The sequence below is a fragment of the Heterocephalus glaber genome, unplaced genomic scaffold (genome assembly GCF_053883595.1).
Source record: "Heterocephalus glaber isolate CG9 unplaced genomic scaffold, H.glaber_assembly_v1.0 deba00001662, whole genome shotgun sequence".
NCBI classification, from domain to species: Eukaryota; Metazoa; Chordata; class Mammalia; order Rodentia; family Bathyergidae; genus Heterocephalus; species Heterocephalus glaber.
This window is the reverse complement of record NW_028258403.1, coordinates 4,695,126-4,707,767: the sequence shown is the minus strand read 5'-3', so window position 1 is coordinate 4,707,767 and position 12,642 is coordinate 4,695,126. Positions and strand designations below refer to the sequence as shown.

The 12,642-nt window shown below is 44.7% G+C and overlaps 1 protein-coding gene across 10 annotated transcripts in view; it reads right to left on the bottom strand.

Annotated features, from left to right (window-relative positions):
• The window catches only part of Ngdn (neuroguidin), a 58,951-nt gene that overhangs the window by 35,729 nt on the left and 10,580 nt on the right, over positions 1 to 12,642 (bottom strand). For all 10 annotated transcript variants that reach the window (XM_087197010.1, XM_087197011.1, XM_087197012.1 and 7 more), the window contains one exon: positions 1 to 12,642. This exon is cut by the window's left edge. In XM_087197010.1, coding sequence (XP_087053136.1) covers positions 12,623 to 12,642 — 20 coding nt within the window. In that variant the 3' untranslated portion in view covers positions 1 to 12,622.

The window sequence follows — 12,642 nt, the reverse complement described above, 5'->3', positions numbered from 1 at the left end:
GGGCCATAGATTTAGCTCAGTGGCAACGTGCCTGCCTTGCAAGTGCAAAGTCTTGAGTTCAATCCCAGGTACCAAAAAGAAAAAAGTAAAAGGAGCCGGGATGTAGCTCAGCGGTACCGCATCTGCCTGGCAAGCACAAGGTTCTGAGTTCAATTCCCGGTACTAAACAAAAGAAAGAAAGAAAGAAAGAAAGAAAGCAAGCAAGCAAGCAAGCAAGCAAACAAAAAAGTAAAAGAAAACCAGGAGTGGTGTCACACACCCGTAATTCCAGCACGCTGGGAGGCTGAGGCAGAAGGATCACAGGTTAGAGCCCAGGACAATTTAGTGACTTAGCAAGATCTACTCAAAATAAGAAAAAAAGGGGGGAGGGCTGCTAGTGATATAGCTCAGTGTGAAGGTCCTAGGTTCAGCCCCCAGTACTGCCCCTAAAAAGAAAAAAAAAGTGAAAGGAAATACAACACAGGTGGCAGGTGGCTGTGCCCTTTTCTCTGCACCTACTCCTTTTCCTCAGGCCTATCCGTCTTTAGGACTTGGCTTCAAATACCATTTAGGAAAAAATCTCTTACTCAGCATTTAATTTTATCTTACATCACACTATTTGCAATTTTTAGAAAAATAAAAAGCACCATTTAAAAAAGGCTGTGGGGGTGCAGCTTAGTGATGATGCCTGGTTAGCATGCATTAGGCTTTGGGCTTGATCCCCAGCACTAAGGGGGGAGAAAAAGAACTCTCTTCTGAGGACAAACATTTGCCATAAGTAGATATGTTACATGTTACAGACTCTAAGCAATGATTTCACCATGATGTGTGGTTGTACAATAATCAACACATTTACTCCGTGGCTGTCAATGTGTAATCTTGATGCTTAGTGCAATATGTACCCCGCTAAGGACCCAGGTGTCTTAGTCACTTTCTTCATCACTGAAACAAAATACCTGACACCCACAACTGAAAGGAGGAGAGGTTTATTGTAGCTCATGCTTCAGTCCAGGGTCAGCAGGCTCTAAAGAGGAAACAGCATGGCAGAGGGGCGTGGTAGAGGAGAGCTGCTCATGGCATGGCGGAGGGGAAGCAGAGAGAGCCAAGGGAGGAGCTGGGGAGGGAGATACACCCCACCAGACCACACCCCCAGTGACCCACCTCTTCTGAGCAGACCCCACACCCTAACAGTAAGTCAGCTGTAAGTCCCCCTAATCCAAACACCTTCCAAAGCCCCACCTTTGAGTGCACGAGGTTTCGGGGGAACATCAAGACATAAACAATAACACCAGGTTTCTGATGTCAAGGAACTACCCAGCTCAGATACATGAAAAAGTATAAATATAAGATACTTTTTCTTTTTTGTTTTGGTACTGGGGATCAAACTCTGGACCTTGTGCTTTCGAGGCAGGCAGCAGCACCACTGAGCTAAATCCCCGGCCCAAGGTACTTTTTAAATATAAGATACATATAAGTACCAACATAAGCTACATGAAAAAGTATTAATATAAGATAATATTATATGAAAGAAATACACTCAACAGTGCTATGAGTTCACACGCATGCACATATAGTGAGTTACTGCACTTTATTGTCTATTTTCCCCCTAATCTGGAATATAAACCCTTTAGATGTAGTAGTTCTGTTTCATTCCTTGCTTTTGTATCTAACCCTAATGCCCAATGGCCTGGCAGAGAGTAGCTGCCCAACAAATTAATGATACTCAATGTACAACACTGAATATGTAATGTACATGTAATTTTATTTACTTATTTATTTTTGTATTAATGAGGATTAAACACAGGGCCTTTACAATAAGCTATATTCTCAGCTCTTTTTTATTTTGAGGGAGGGTCTCAAGAGTGGCTGAGTTGCCTAGGCTGGGCTCAAACTTTTGATCCTCCTGCCTCAGCCTCCCAGAGTGCTGGGACTACAGGTGTACCCCACTATGGCTAAATATGTACACATTTTTGAGTGGGTTATGACAGCAGGAATAATGGAGAGAATGCCGTCAGACTAAGTTAATGGTGGTCAGGGTAATACATAAGATAGGGCTGCCCCTGGTGTATTTCAGACTGGAAAAGGTTGGGGTAGCTGCCACTAGGAGACTCCACAAACCTGCCAGACACTGTACCGAATAGTTTTCTTTACTTTTCAGAAGAGAAAAATCAGATTAAATAAGCTGTCCCTACTATTTCAGGCTGGGCCATAGTGCTGACCTCAGTGGAGTCCTCCCTCTGTGGCAGCCACACCCCAGACAGTCCACACCCCAAACTCCCTTCTTCCGGCTCCATGTGGAACTCCAGCCATTCTGCCTTTAACCCCCTTGGCCAAAGCCAGAGCCATGCCAGCCAGCAGCGATCTAAACCTCCCCAGGAAGGCTTAAAAAGCTGTTAGAGGGCCAGGGATTTAGCTCAGTGGTTCCGCTGCCTGTCTCACAGACGCAGGGTCCTGAGTTCAATCCCCAGTACCAAAAAAAAAAAAAGCTGTTAGAATCACAGAGAGTTTGCCCTAGGTGCCATAAAGAAAGAACTGAGATCAAACCCTAAATTTTCCCATTCTAGATTTTCTTGGCTCTCTAGGACACAATACATTGCTGCAGGATTAATATTTGTCTATCTAGAAAAAACACTTCAAAGTTCATCACCCCCAACCCTGACTTAGGGCAAACTCTACCCATTCTGAGCAGGTAAGAATTTACCCCCTCATGCCTAGAATCCCAGCACTTAAGAGGCTTAGGCAGAAAGATCATGAGTTTCAGGCCAATATGGGTTATACAGGGAGTTGAACGGCAGGCTGGACTACATAGTAAGACCCTGTATTTATTATTTTATTTATTTTTTGGTACCAGGGATTGAACTTGGGACCTTGTCCTTGCAAGGCAGGTGACGGTACCCCTGAACTAAATCCCTGGCCCAAGACCCTGTATTTAAAAAAAAAAATTACCTTCTAAAAAGTTTTTTAGCCCCGTGTGGTGGCTCACACCTATAACTTCAGCGCTCAGGAGGCTGAGGCAGGAGGATCACTGCAAGTTTGAGGCCAGCCAGGGCTATATAATGAGTTCAAGGCCCAGATGGAAAATATAGCAAGGCCTAACTCTAAAAAAAACCAGGTTTCTTCAGTTAAATATCCTACTTCTTTGCAAGGAAGTCCTACTTTCTTTCTCACCTAAAGCACTCCTATTAAAATTATCATTTTTTTTCCTTTTTTTTTTTGGTATCAGAGATCGAACTCGGGACCTTGAGCTTGCAAAGCGGGGGCTGGAATCACTGAGCTAAATCCTCGGCCCTGGAATTTTTTTCTTGAGAAGACAGTAGTCAAGGCAGCAAACTGGCATCCTTTGTATCATTATTTCTCAAGGTATTCACACATGCCAATACTGGAGACTCACAGATCTCTATCTTTTAACCTTTAGAGGCTTCTAGAGACTTTCATTTCTCCAATGTTTTGTTTTGTTTTCTTGGTACCGGGGATCGAACTCCGGTCCTTGTGATTGCGAGGCAGGCGGCAGAACCAGTGAGCTAAATCCCTGGCCCTCATTTCTCCAATGTTAATAATTCTAATTATTTTCCTCTCTAATAGGTTCCATAATTTCCCTTCTCTGTCTCTTCATAGCTCTTTTAGGTTTTTTCCCACTTTTAGATTGTTCTTTCCTTATGAACCCTTTCTTCCCCCTTCCAGTACCTTCTCATCCCTAAATCTTTTTTGCTTCAATGGACAGAAGTCTTCTTGTCCCTTCTTTCCTCCCCCCTCCCCCATCCCTTGTTCCTCTTCTCATTTGAAATTTTCTTCCCATTTCCTAATATCTATTATACATTTTGGTCATGGACAGAAGTCTTGCTTTAGCACCCGCCATTTTTCTGACCTGGCATTTCTCCCTGTAGGAATGTTAATTAGCATGCGGGATTTAATTAATTCAGCAGCTAATTAAATATGGGAGAGGAAGAGTAGGAAAGGAGGAGGGCAGGAGAGACGGGCCTGCTTCAGTGCAGAAGGCATTGCAGATGGTTCTGGGTTGGCTGGCACCATGCCACCATCCTCCAGCCCCCTCCCCTGCACGCACAGCGAGGGGGAGGGGCAAAAGTGAGGGGCATAGGCTGGCAGTCTCTAGACAGACTCATTCAGTCCTGCTGCTGCTTTGTGTTGGGAGAGACTGAGAGCGAGCAATGAGAATGACGGGGACAGACTCAGACAGACCCACACTCAGGAAGAGCCAAGGAAGGGGGCATCCGAACCAAGTAACTCCTCTCCTCTCCAACACTGGATGGAGCCAAGAGCAGAGCTTGTTCATCCCAAGAGACAGCAGCATCTGAGGGTTCCTTGGCTCACAAGGATCACTGAGGACAAGACGGGAAAATGTAGCCCCCGATTCTCTGGAGAAAAAGGGATAGCTTACTATCTCTCCGCTGTCATTCTTCTCATACCATGCTGAACCTTCAGCATGAGCAGGCGATGAGGAAGATGGTTATTGGAAATGAAAATGGGTTCGAGAGAGGGACTGGGCATGGATGGGCACCGGTGAGCAGATGGACAAAAAGGAAACTGAAAGGAATGAAGGGTACACATGAGAAGAGAAGGGAAAAGTGGAGAAAGGCAAAGAAGAAATAAGTAATGGAGAAGGAAGAGGAAGTTAGGGGCAGAGCCACGCTTTGTTTGCCAAGATGGATAAAGAGGGATGGGATACTGAGCAGAGGACTTCCATATACTGATCCTACCCATCTAGGCCAGGCAGAGGGGAGGGCAGTGCTGCAAGGAGAGGGCAGGAGCACACATCCTTGGGGGGGGGGTGTCAACCGAGCTGCCAGAGACTGGGAACTCATCCCAGAGGATCCTCCTAAATACGGATATTTCTGCCAAACCAGGACTTATCAAAGGCAATGGAGAAAAGCTTCCAAATGAACAGAAAAGGAGGCTAGAATGACAGGAGGCTGCAGGATCTGATTCCAGGAGCTCCAGCAGGGAATGGGTGAGGAATGGGATTTTCAGCAGTCCCCAGTGGCTCTCCAGAGGTGTCATCTGATACCCTGAGGGGAAATACACCCTTTAGGGGATGGACTTGAGGATTTGAGGGTAAAAAAGAGCAAAAGGGCTAGGTCTCAGAAAGTACCCTCTGTAGGAAGCTACATCTAGGAAGCCTCAGGCAGAAAGCCTTGGGAGGGGCTAAACAAGGAGGGCAGAAAGAAAGGTCTGCCTTCAGCGACAGATACCTAAGCCTCGACTGAAGGAAACTAAGAAGCAGGGTGTAAAGCCAGATGAAGGTTCCAGGTATGAACTGCCGCAGAGCTGAGTACAGTGCAGAGGAGGTCACTACAGCTAAGACATGGGGTTTTCCTGGCTACAAATTCTGATTCAATCTCTTTGCCACCCAGGGCTTTCTGTAACAGCCAGCAGTGAGTGAATCTAAACTGGGAGGGAGGGAAGTAGAAGCTCAGGGGCTTTCAATCTTCTGGACTTCCCTCCCTAGGGGGTGGGATGGTGGGGAGGGGCGAAGCCCAAACTGGGAGATAAAGCAAAGCAGTTCTTATAGTAAGTTGCCTCAGGCTCAATTAAAGGGGAAACATACAAACACTTTCTAAGCCTCGTGCTAGGTTTTACTTAACAAAAATTATGAGAATGTTTACTAACATAGCCACAGTGATGGCCTGACTGCTAGCAGGGAATTCTGTATGAGTGAAGCTCCAGACAGTGAGCAGCCCTGGGACTGACAAGTGTGCTGCACACGAGCAGTAAGGAAAAAACAAGAGCCCAGAGCTCCAGTGGGCACCACCAAGCTCCATCCAGCCCCGTGATACTCCTGAAGGGGAGAAGGTTTAGGAGAATGGGCAGACTAGTCACAGTAAGGTCAAATCAAACCTGGAAGAAATTCGTCCCCCGCTGTGGCAGTCTCAGCCCCCAGGCCCCTCCAACAGGCTGACCTGTGTAAGTTCTGGGTGATGCTCCACTCACCCCTCCCTGGTGAGCCAGGCCCCTTGCCTGCCAAGCCCACCCACCCTAGCCCTCTCACTAATCCAGCAGACTGACCAGGCCAGCAAGCTGACCAGAGTGCCTCACATACAAACAGACCATGCTGCTGGCTTCAAGGCTGTCAGTGACCCTGGGGACAAAACGGGGACACTAGTTTCCAAGGGGTAGTAAAGGAAAACTCAGACACAGATGTCAGGACATAGATTCTTATGCCAGCTCTGCTAATTATTTGTGTGGCTCTGGGAAATCACATCCCCCTCTAGGGTGTATGAGTGGAAGAAAACAAAAATCGACCAGTACCTTCAGTACCTAGAGAAGAAACTGTTGAAATTTATTACTGTTTCAAAGAATTCTAAAGCTGCAACAAGAATTTACTGAAGTTTGCTTTTGAGAGAGGATCCTTAGCAGAGATCACTATTCCATAGGAGACTATGACCCTAACTAGAGTTGCCTAAATAGGACAAGAGAGAGGACTAAGAAGGGGAGGAGGAAAATCAGTTGAGAAAACAAAGAGGTCTCTGGCCCATCAAGCTCCACCAATACACACACACATACACCTTAGGAAGGCAGAAGAGGCAGGCAGGCAGGCAAGAAGGCCATGTCTTCACGGGCATGTGCACAGGTCCGATGACAAAGCACGATGACCTCGCCCCATGTTTCACTGTAGCTATTGCCAGGACTCTGACATACTCTCCCTCCTCCTTAGTCCAGGAGTCAGCCTTGGCTCACACATGTTGGGGGAATGACTGCCACGCAAGCCAAGGAAGATTTCCTCCCACCAGCAGAAAAGATGCCACACTGATCACACTGTGGATAATTCTGAGGACATGTACAAGGAAAAGACTCAGCACTACTAGCCAGGGAGGTACTAGGATGTATTAATTTCTAAGGAAGAATTTGATAAGAGAAAAATTAGCCATCTTAGAAACTGGGTAACTTTTACAATCAACAACACTGCTGAATTAGCTGGGGTCTGTGACACACGTGACACAATAAGAAGTCTCCAGATAAGAAGCAAGGTAAGGGAAGAGCCAGAATGGTTTGATGAGTTTGGGGAATATTCTGGAAGAACTAAACAATAAAGGGAGCTGCGGGCTGAGCGGGGCAACCATGTCAACTCAGTTGAGGTAAAGCAGAAACATAGAATAGAAAGTAGCAGACTAAAAGAGCAAGCAGAGCTCCTGCAGCCAGGATGTGCTCAGTAATGACCAGACAGCCACGGTGCTCACAGGCATCATAGCTGCCCCAGCAGGACCTTCTGAGGCCTTAAAAGATCAGTAACAGGATATCTCCTAAGGGACCACAGAACAGGTGTTAGAGCACAGTGTCCCTCCAGCCTTCAAAATAAAGGATAACAGAAGTACAGCCGTCCTTAGCAACCTAAACCTCATGTTTCTGGATGAAGCCCTTAATATCTGAGTTCTCATTATTCTCATTTTCCCAGCCTATAGACCCAAATTCTGTAGATCTACATAACACTATCCCTTGCCAGTGAAATGCTCACTATCCAAATCCAGAAACTGAATAGGTACGGACAGTAAAGGATACCTTTCCAGTCTCCGTATGTTCCCTTTACAGTCTGTGACTCCCCGAACAGTCTCAGTGTTGATCCCTTAATTTTCCTCACCTCATTCTCCTCTATAGCCCCTTACATTAGAAGAGTCATCTATCTGTAAGATGAGAAGAGTAAAAGGGATAGGGAAAAAGAAAAGGGGTAAGATACAGCTTTCAGATAGGGGAGATGGAGCTCCTGCAAACAGAGAGAAACAGAGAGAAAGCAAGAAAGCTAGAGCAGGGGGGAGGGGAGGAAGACGGCACTGCGGAAAAAAGAGCGCCACAAAATTAATTTGAGGAAGGGAACAGTAAAGGAGACGTTGGTGGAATAACAATCAGGCAGTAGAGGGCTGGGGGAAGGGGGAGGGTGACCGGTGGGCAGGAATGATTCTGGGGAGGAGGGCCCTGCCTGCAGAGCAACAGCAGCACCACCTATAGGTATGGTGGAGCATTACAGACAGCAACAAAGAGGCCCCCGCCTGGGCACAGGAGTCTGGGGTGCAGGTGGGGAGGGAGAAGCCATGGCTTCTGCCCTACAAACCTCTCAGCAGCACAACATGCAGGCTAGAAGAATAAATTGTATATGGCTCTCCTGGGAAGAGAGGGACTTAACAAGGTAAGGGAGGGAGGAGAGCGAACTCTTGGCTTTTTCCATTGCAAGGGGGTCTCCCCTCAGAATTCAGGCAATAGAAAAGAGAAGGGCTTGAAAGGGGAGGAATGCCAGGTACAGAAAAGGATGTGAGCAGCTGCTGCTTTTTTCATTAGCTGGGGAAAGGATTTTATCTTTATTTCTGAGTGATTTCCTTTCCTCACTGGACATTAGAGTACAGCTTCATCCCTGGGGCAATGGATGCCCCTCACTCAGCTGCTTCCTCTTAGCATTGCCTTGAAACTCCCAACCACCATTAGAAACCCCCAGGGAGCCACCAAGCTCCAGAAGGAAAGGAGGGGAAGGGTCCCCCCTTCAGGCAAAGAGACCTGGGGGGGAGGACAGGGTGGAGAGTGGAGAGAAAGAGAATGCACAGGCTCTGCACAGGGAGTGGAGAGGAAAATGTGATCAGTAGTATTTGTTGTGCTTTCAGGGAGGATGGATCGTCACATTTTTAATAATAATAAATACATGAAGACAGATTTGCCAGCGCAGCTCTGGCTAAGGAAGGGTGGGGGAGGGGAGCCAATGCAGCTGCAGCACAGACCAATATCTTCCCCTCCCCTCCCCTCCCCCATGAGACAGGCTCAGTATTGCAGCCGGTTACCCCTCCCCCTCTAACCGCAGTCTTTCCCTTCACAGCCCACCCTTTCCATGGTCCCCTCTCACAGCTCAGCACGCCCCCCAACCCTACTCCATCCTTTCAGGACTGGCTCTCATTTAACGCAGCCATACCCTTGCTCAAAGAGTGCCCACATCTTAGATGTGTTCCTAGTCTTTTCAACCAGTGCCCTTCTCCCCACACAACACTACACAGAAGAAACTCAGTACATTTCAGCATTTCCTGGATTCTACCAAAAAGGATTGCTTTTCTCCCCATTTCTATTTCAACGTGACCTCTTTCTCATACCCTTAAAAATATAATGGCTATCAAATGTTCTTGTGCTCAGGGCCTCAGGACTCAGTAACTACTGCCACCTATTGACCCAAATTTGTTCAAGATAGACCTTTAATACACTTCTTACACAGCAACACTCTGTTATTTCAAAAGCATCAATAGCTTAAACATGCAAAGGCATGGCTCTTGGGGCTGCTCTGAGACCCTCTGAACAATGAGATCAAAGAAATACAAAACCAAGACTGGGCAGAGAGCCAGAGTAATGATGCCTTTCTCTATGCAAGGCAGAAAAAGAGACCCAAGGAATGAAAAAGCAACTTTAAGTCTCCTCAAGGGTCTGTAAGCAAAGAAAAATAGAAGACAGAGTATTTCTCAAGTGCTGGTAAAAATCTTGTGCATCACAATACCAATGATGTTGCCAATAGAGCAAAAGGCAGGGTTTCATTCATACACCTTCATCAAGTTGGTCAAATCCTTGGCATGAATCTGGGGCTTAAAGAGCTAACAGATCCCAGGGAGGATGAAAGACATTGAAGAGGGTGGCAACTCACATCCAATCTGTACCAATCAGACCTGGAGTCTGGACAGATAAACTGTTCTGTGAAAAGGGGCAGGACTTCACCATGCAGCGCTGAGTTATGTAGCTAACCACCAACCAAAGGCGAGGACCGAGAGCGTGAACTCTCCGTGGTGCTGAAAACTAATGTCCTGCAGTCCGACCATTCCTTCCTCATAAACAAAGTGTATTTTTCTAATAATGTATCCATGGAGACTGCTGTGAACCCAACAGACACTTCTCCAAGCTTTCACAAAATCCTAACAAAGCTTCTGAGGTAAAAACAGGCCTTTGACAATCTCTGTTCCGCACTCCATAAGATGAAACAAATAAGGCAGAGATGCTGAGTTGTCTAGGGCTTTTACTATCACCTGATAACAGTGGACAAGTGCTCGTGTGTGCTAATGACAAATATTTCTTAGTGAGCATTAGAAATGGTCTCTGTGGTCTGAAGGATCAGAGAACTGAACCTATGGGTAGGAATAGAAAAAAAACGTGAACAAAGAAACCCTAACATTTTCAGTTCTCCAGCTCTACTACTCTAAAAGTGTTTCTCAAACTAGGATCAGTGGAATTCTAAAGGTTCTTTGAAGATCCTCAAGAATCTTAGGGAAAGGGGGTCATAAGAACATGGAACTTAGCCAGGCCTAGTGGCACACACCTGTAATCCCAGCACTCTGGGAGGCTGAAGCAGGAGGATCACAAATTTGAGCCCAGCCTGGGTAACTTACTTATCAAGACCCTGTCCCAAAATAACATAATAAAAAAAAAGGCTGGGGATATAGGCCAGTGAAAAAATCCTGGGTTTACTCCTCAACACCAGAAAAAAAAAAGGAACTTCAGGACCTCTTCATGTTCACTTCAAAGTAACCCCCACTTATGCCTGATTTTCACATTAAAAGTCCACATAAAATATGCTCTAAATATTATTTGGTGACTCTGGTGCAATATCCTCAAAAATGATTCTTTTTTCAAACAATGGCAAAAGGTCAAGAAGAACAAGATGTCCTGGAATTAAAAACTCAATATAAAGTACACAAAGGCAGGGATTTTGTCTGTTCTGTTCACTGCTATACGAGCAAGAGGCCAGCACAGTGCCTAGAGTTTGAGATTTCTTTGAAGGCAAAGCCTCTAACAGAAACGTGGCAATAGGGAGAGGGAGCTACAGATTATAAATTACCTACATTTTTAAAAACAGAACAAAAATCCTGGAGACTCATAAACCAAAGAACGCATGAAGTTCCCAGTTCTCTGTGCTCCTCTGGAACTGGTTCTCTAATGTCCCAGACAGATGCCTCTGGACAAAGTCCTTAAGCTGAGGGTCTCAGTTTCCTCACTAGTGAAATGGAGATACCATATATTTTGCAATGATTAAGTATAAAGCATTTAGCTCAGCATATAATACAATATAAAATTTTTCAAAAAAAGAAATCCCCTAATCCAAAAATCTTAATAAATTAGAAATAAATGTGGTGGTCCTAAGAAATTAATGTGCTGGTTCCAGTCAGAACATTTTTTAATCAAACCACTTACCCAGTTACTTTAATCTAGAAAAGGAAAAGAATCGCCACATCTGTTTTTGTGGCTTTGTTTAGACTCACTTGAGGTAAAGAAATATAAGGGCACAGGGAATGTCAGTGAGCTCCCTCAGATCTGCCAGGGTCTAGAAGTTAGAGGCAAGCCCATCCTGGTGCCATGCAGAAAGCTGTAGGCTCTTTAATTTGGAGGAAAATCTGAGATATGTTCACTTTTTAGCTGAGCAAAATTAGAGGCCAGAGATGTTAAGTGATTTGATCAAGGTGACACAATTAGCACAAGGCAGCCAGCCATCAATCTTATCTTCTAACTAACTTCTACCAGGCTGCAGCTGACTGAAAACAGACCCTTGCCCCAATCAGGCAGAATAGTATAAATCCATACTAATAGAATTCACAATCAACCAAGTATATTCTTGCTCATGATATAGGCCAGGAAAGCCAGACACTGAAATTAAATGCTCATGAGACCAAAACCCTTTTTAAAAATTCCAATGAATTCTATGGCCTGTCTCTCTTTTTATTCCTCTTTTCATCTTCTGCATTATCTAAGGCCTGCAGGATCTCTCACCAATTAAGGTTACTCACTAGATAAAATATCTCAGATATATGTAACTCCCACCAGTCTCCTAACTTGGACTTGGCTGATGTTTCTGTGGGACTTTCCTTCTTTTGACTATTAAGCTAGGAATTTTCTGCCTGCCTGTTTGCTGGCATTCTTTTGCAGCTCTCTGTAAAAGGGATGGCCTTTATGAACTCTAGCAAACAGAGACCTTAGTTATAGGAGGGTCAAAGAGGCTGAAAAACACAGGACTATTGATTCTTCACTCTAGTCTTCTGTTCACTCTACTAATTCTCTACAAATGCTCAGTAACTGACAGATAATCAAAAATATGTTCATGTTATTTCTTTTTTTATGTTCATGTTATTTTAGAAAGAAAGTATCCAGAGTAATGGAGACAAAAATAACTAGCGCTGGTGTAGAATGGCTCTATCTTGGTTTTCATTAAAGTCAAGTAGGAAAGGTTTCCTGAATCACTAATGCCACCTGGTGGCCAGACTAGGTACATTAGCAAATCTTAAAATAGTTGTATTACATTTTAGCAAAACATACAGGAAGTCAGGGAAATATGGACTGGGAAGAGTTGATTACTCTAAACTGTCAAGTTTTTTGTAAAATAACCACTTCCTAGTTTCTGGGAAAAATATATCATCAAAGAAAACTACAAAGCCAAACTTCTTAAATCATTTCATCTTTTCATTTTCACCCATTCACCAAAAATACCTCACACATCCAACAATTCCAGTCATACAATACATGTGCAAAAGGGGTTTTAATTTGTAAGCAAAATCAGTTTTATTAGTAAAGCTCTTTCCATATGTCCAAAGCAAACAATTAATGAATTCCAAGGGAAAAAACTAACATACAATGAAATTAGAAATATCCCAAGGATGATAAAAAATACATAAAATATGTACACCCATCATCATCGTCGCCTCCGAAAAC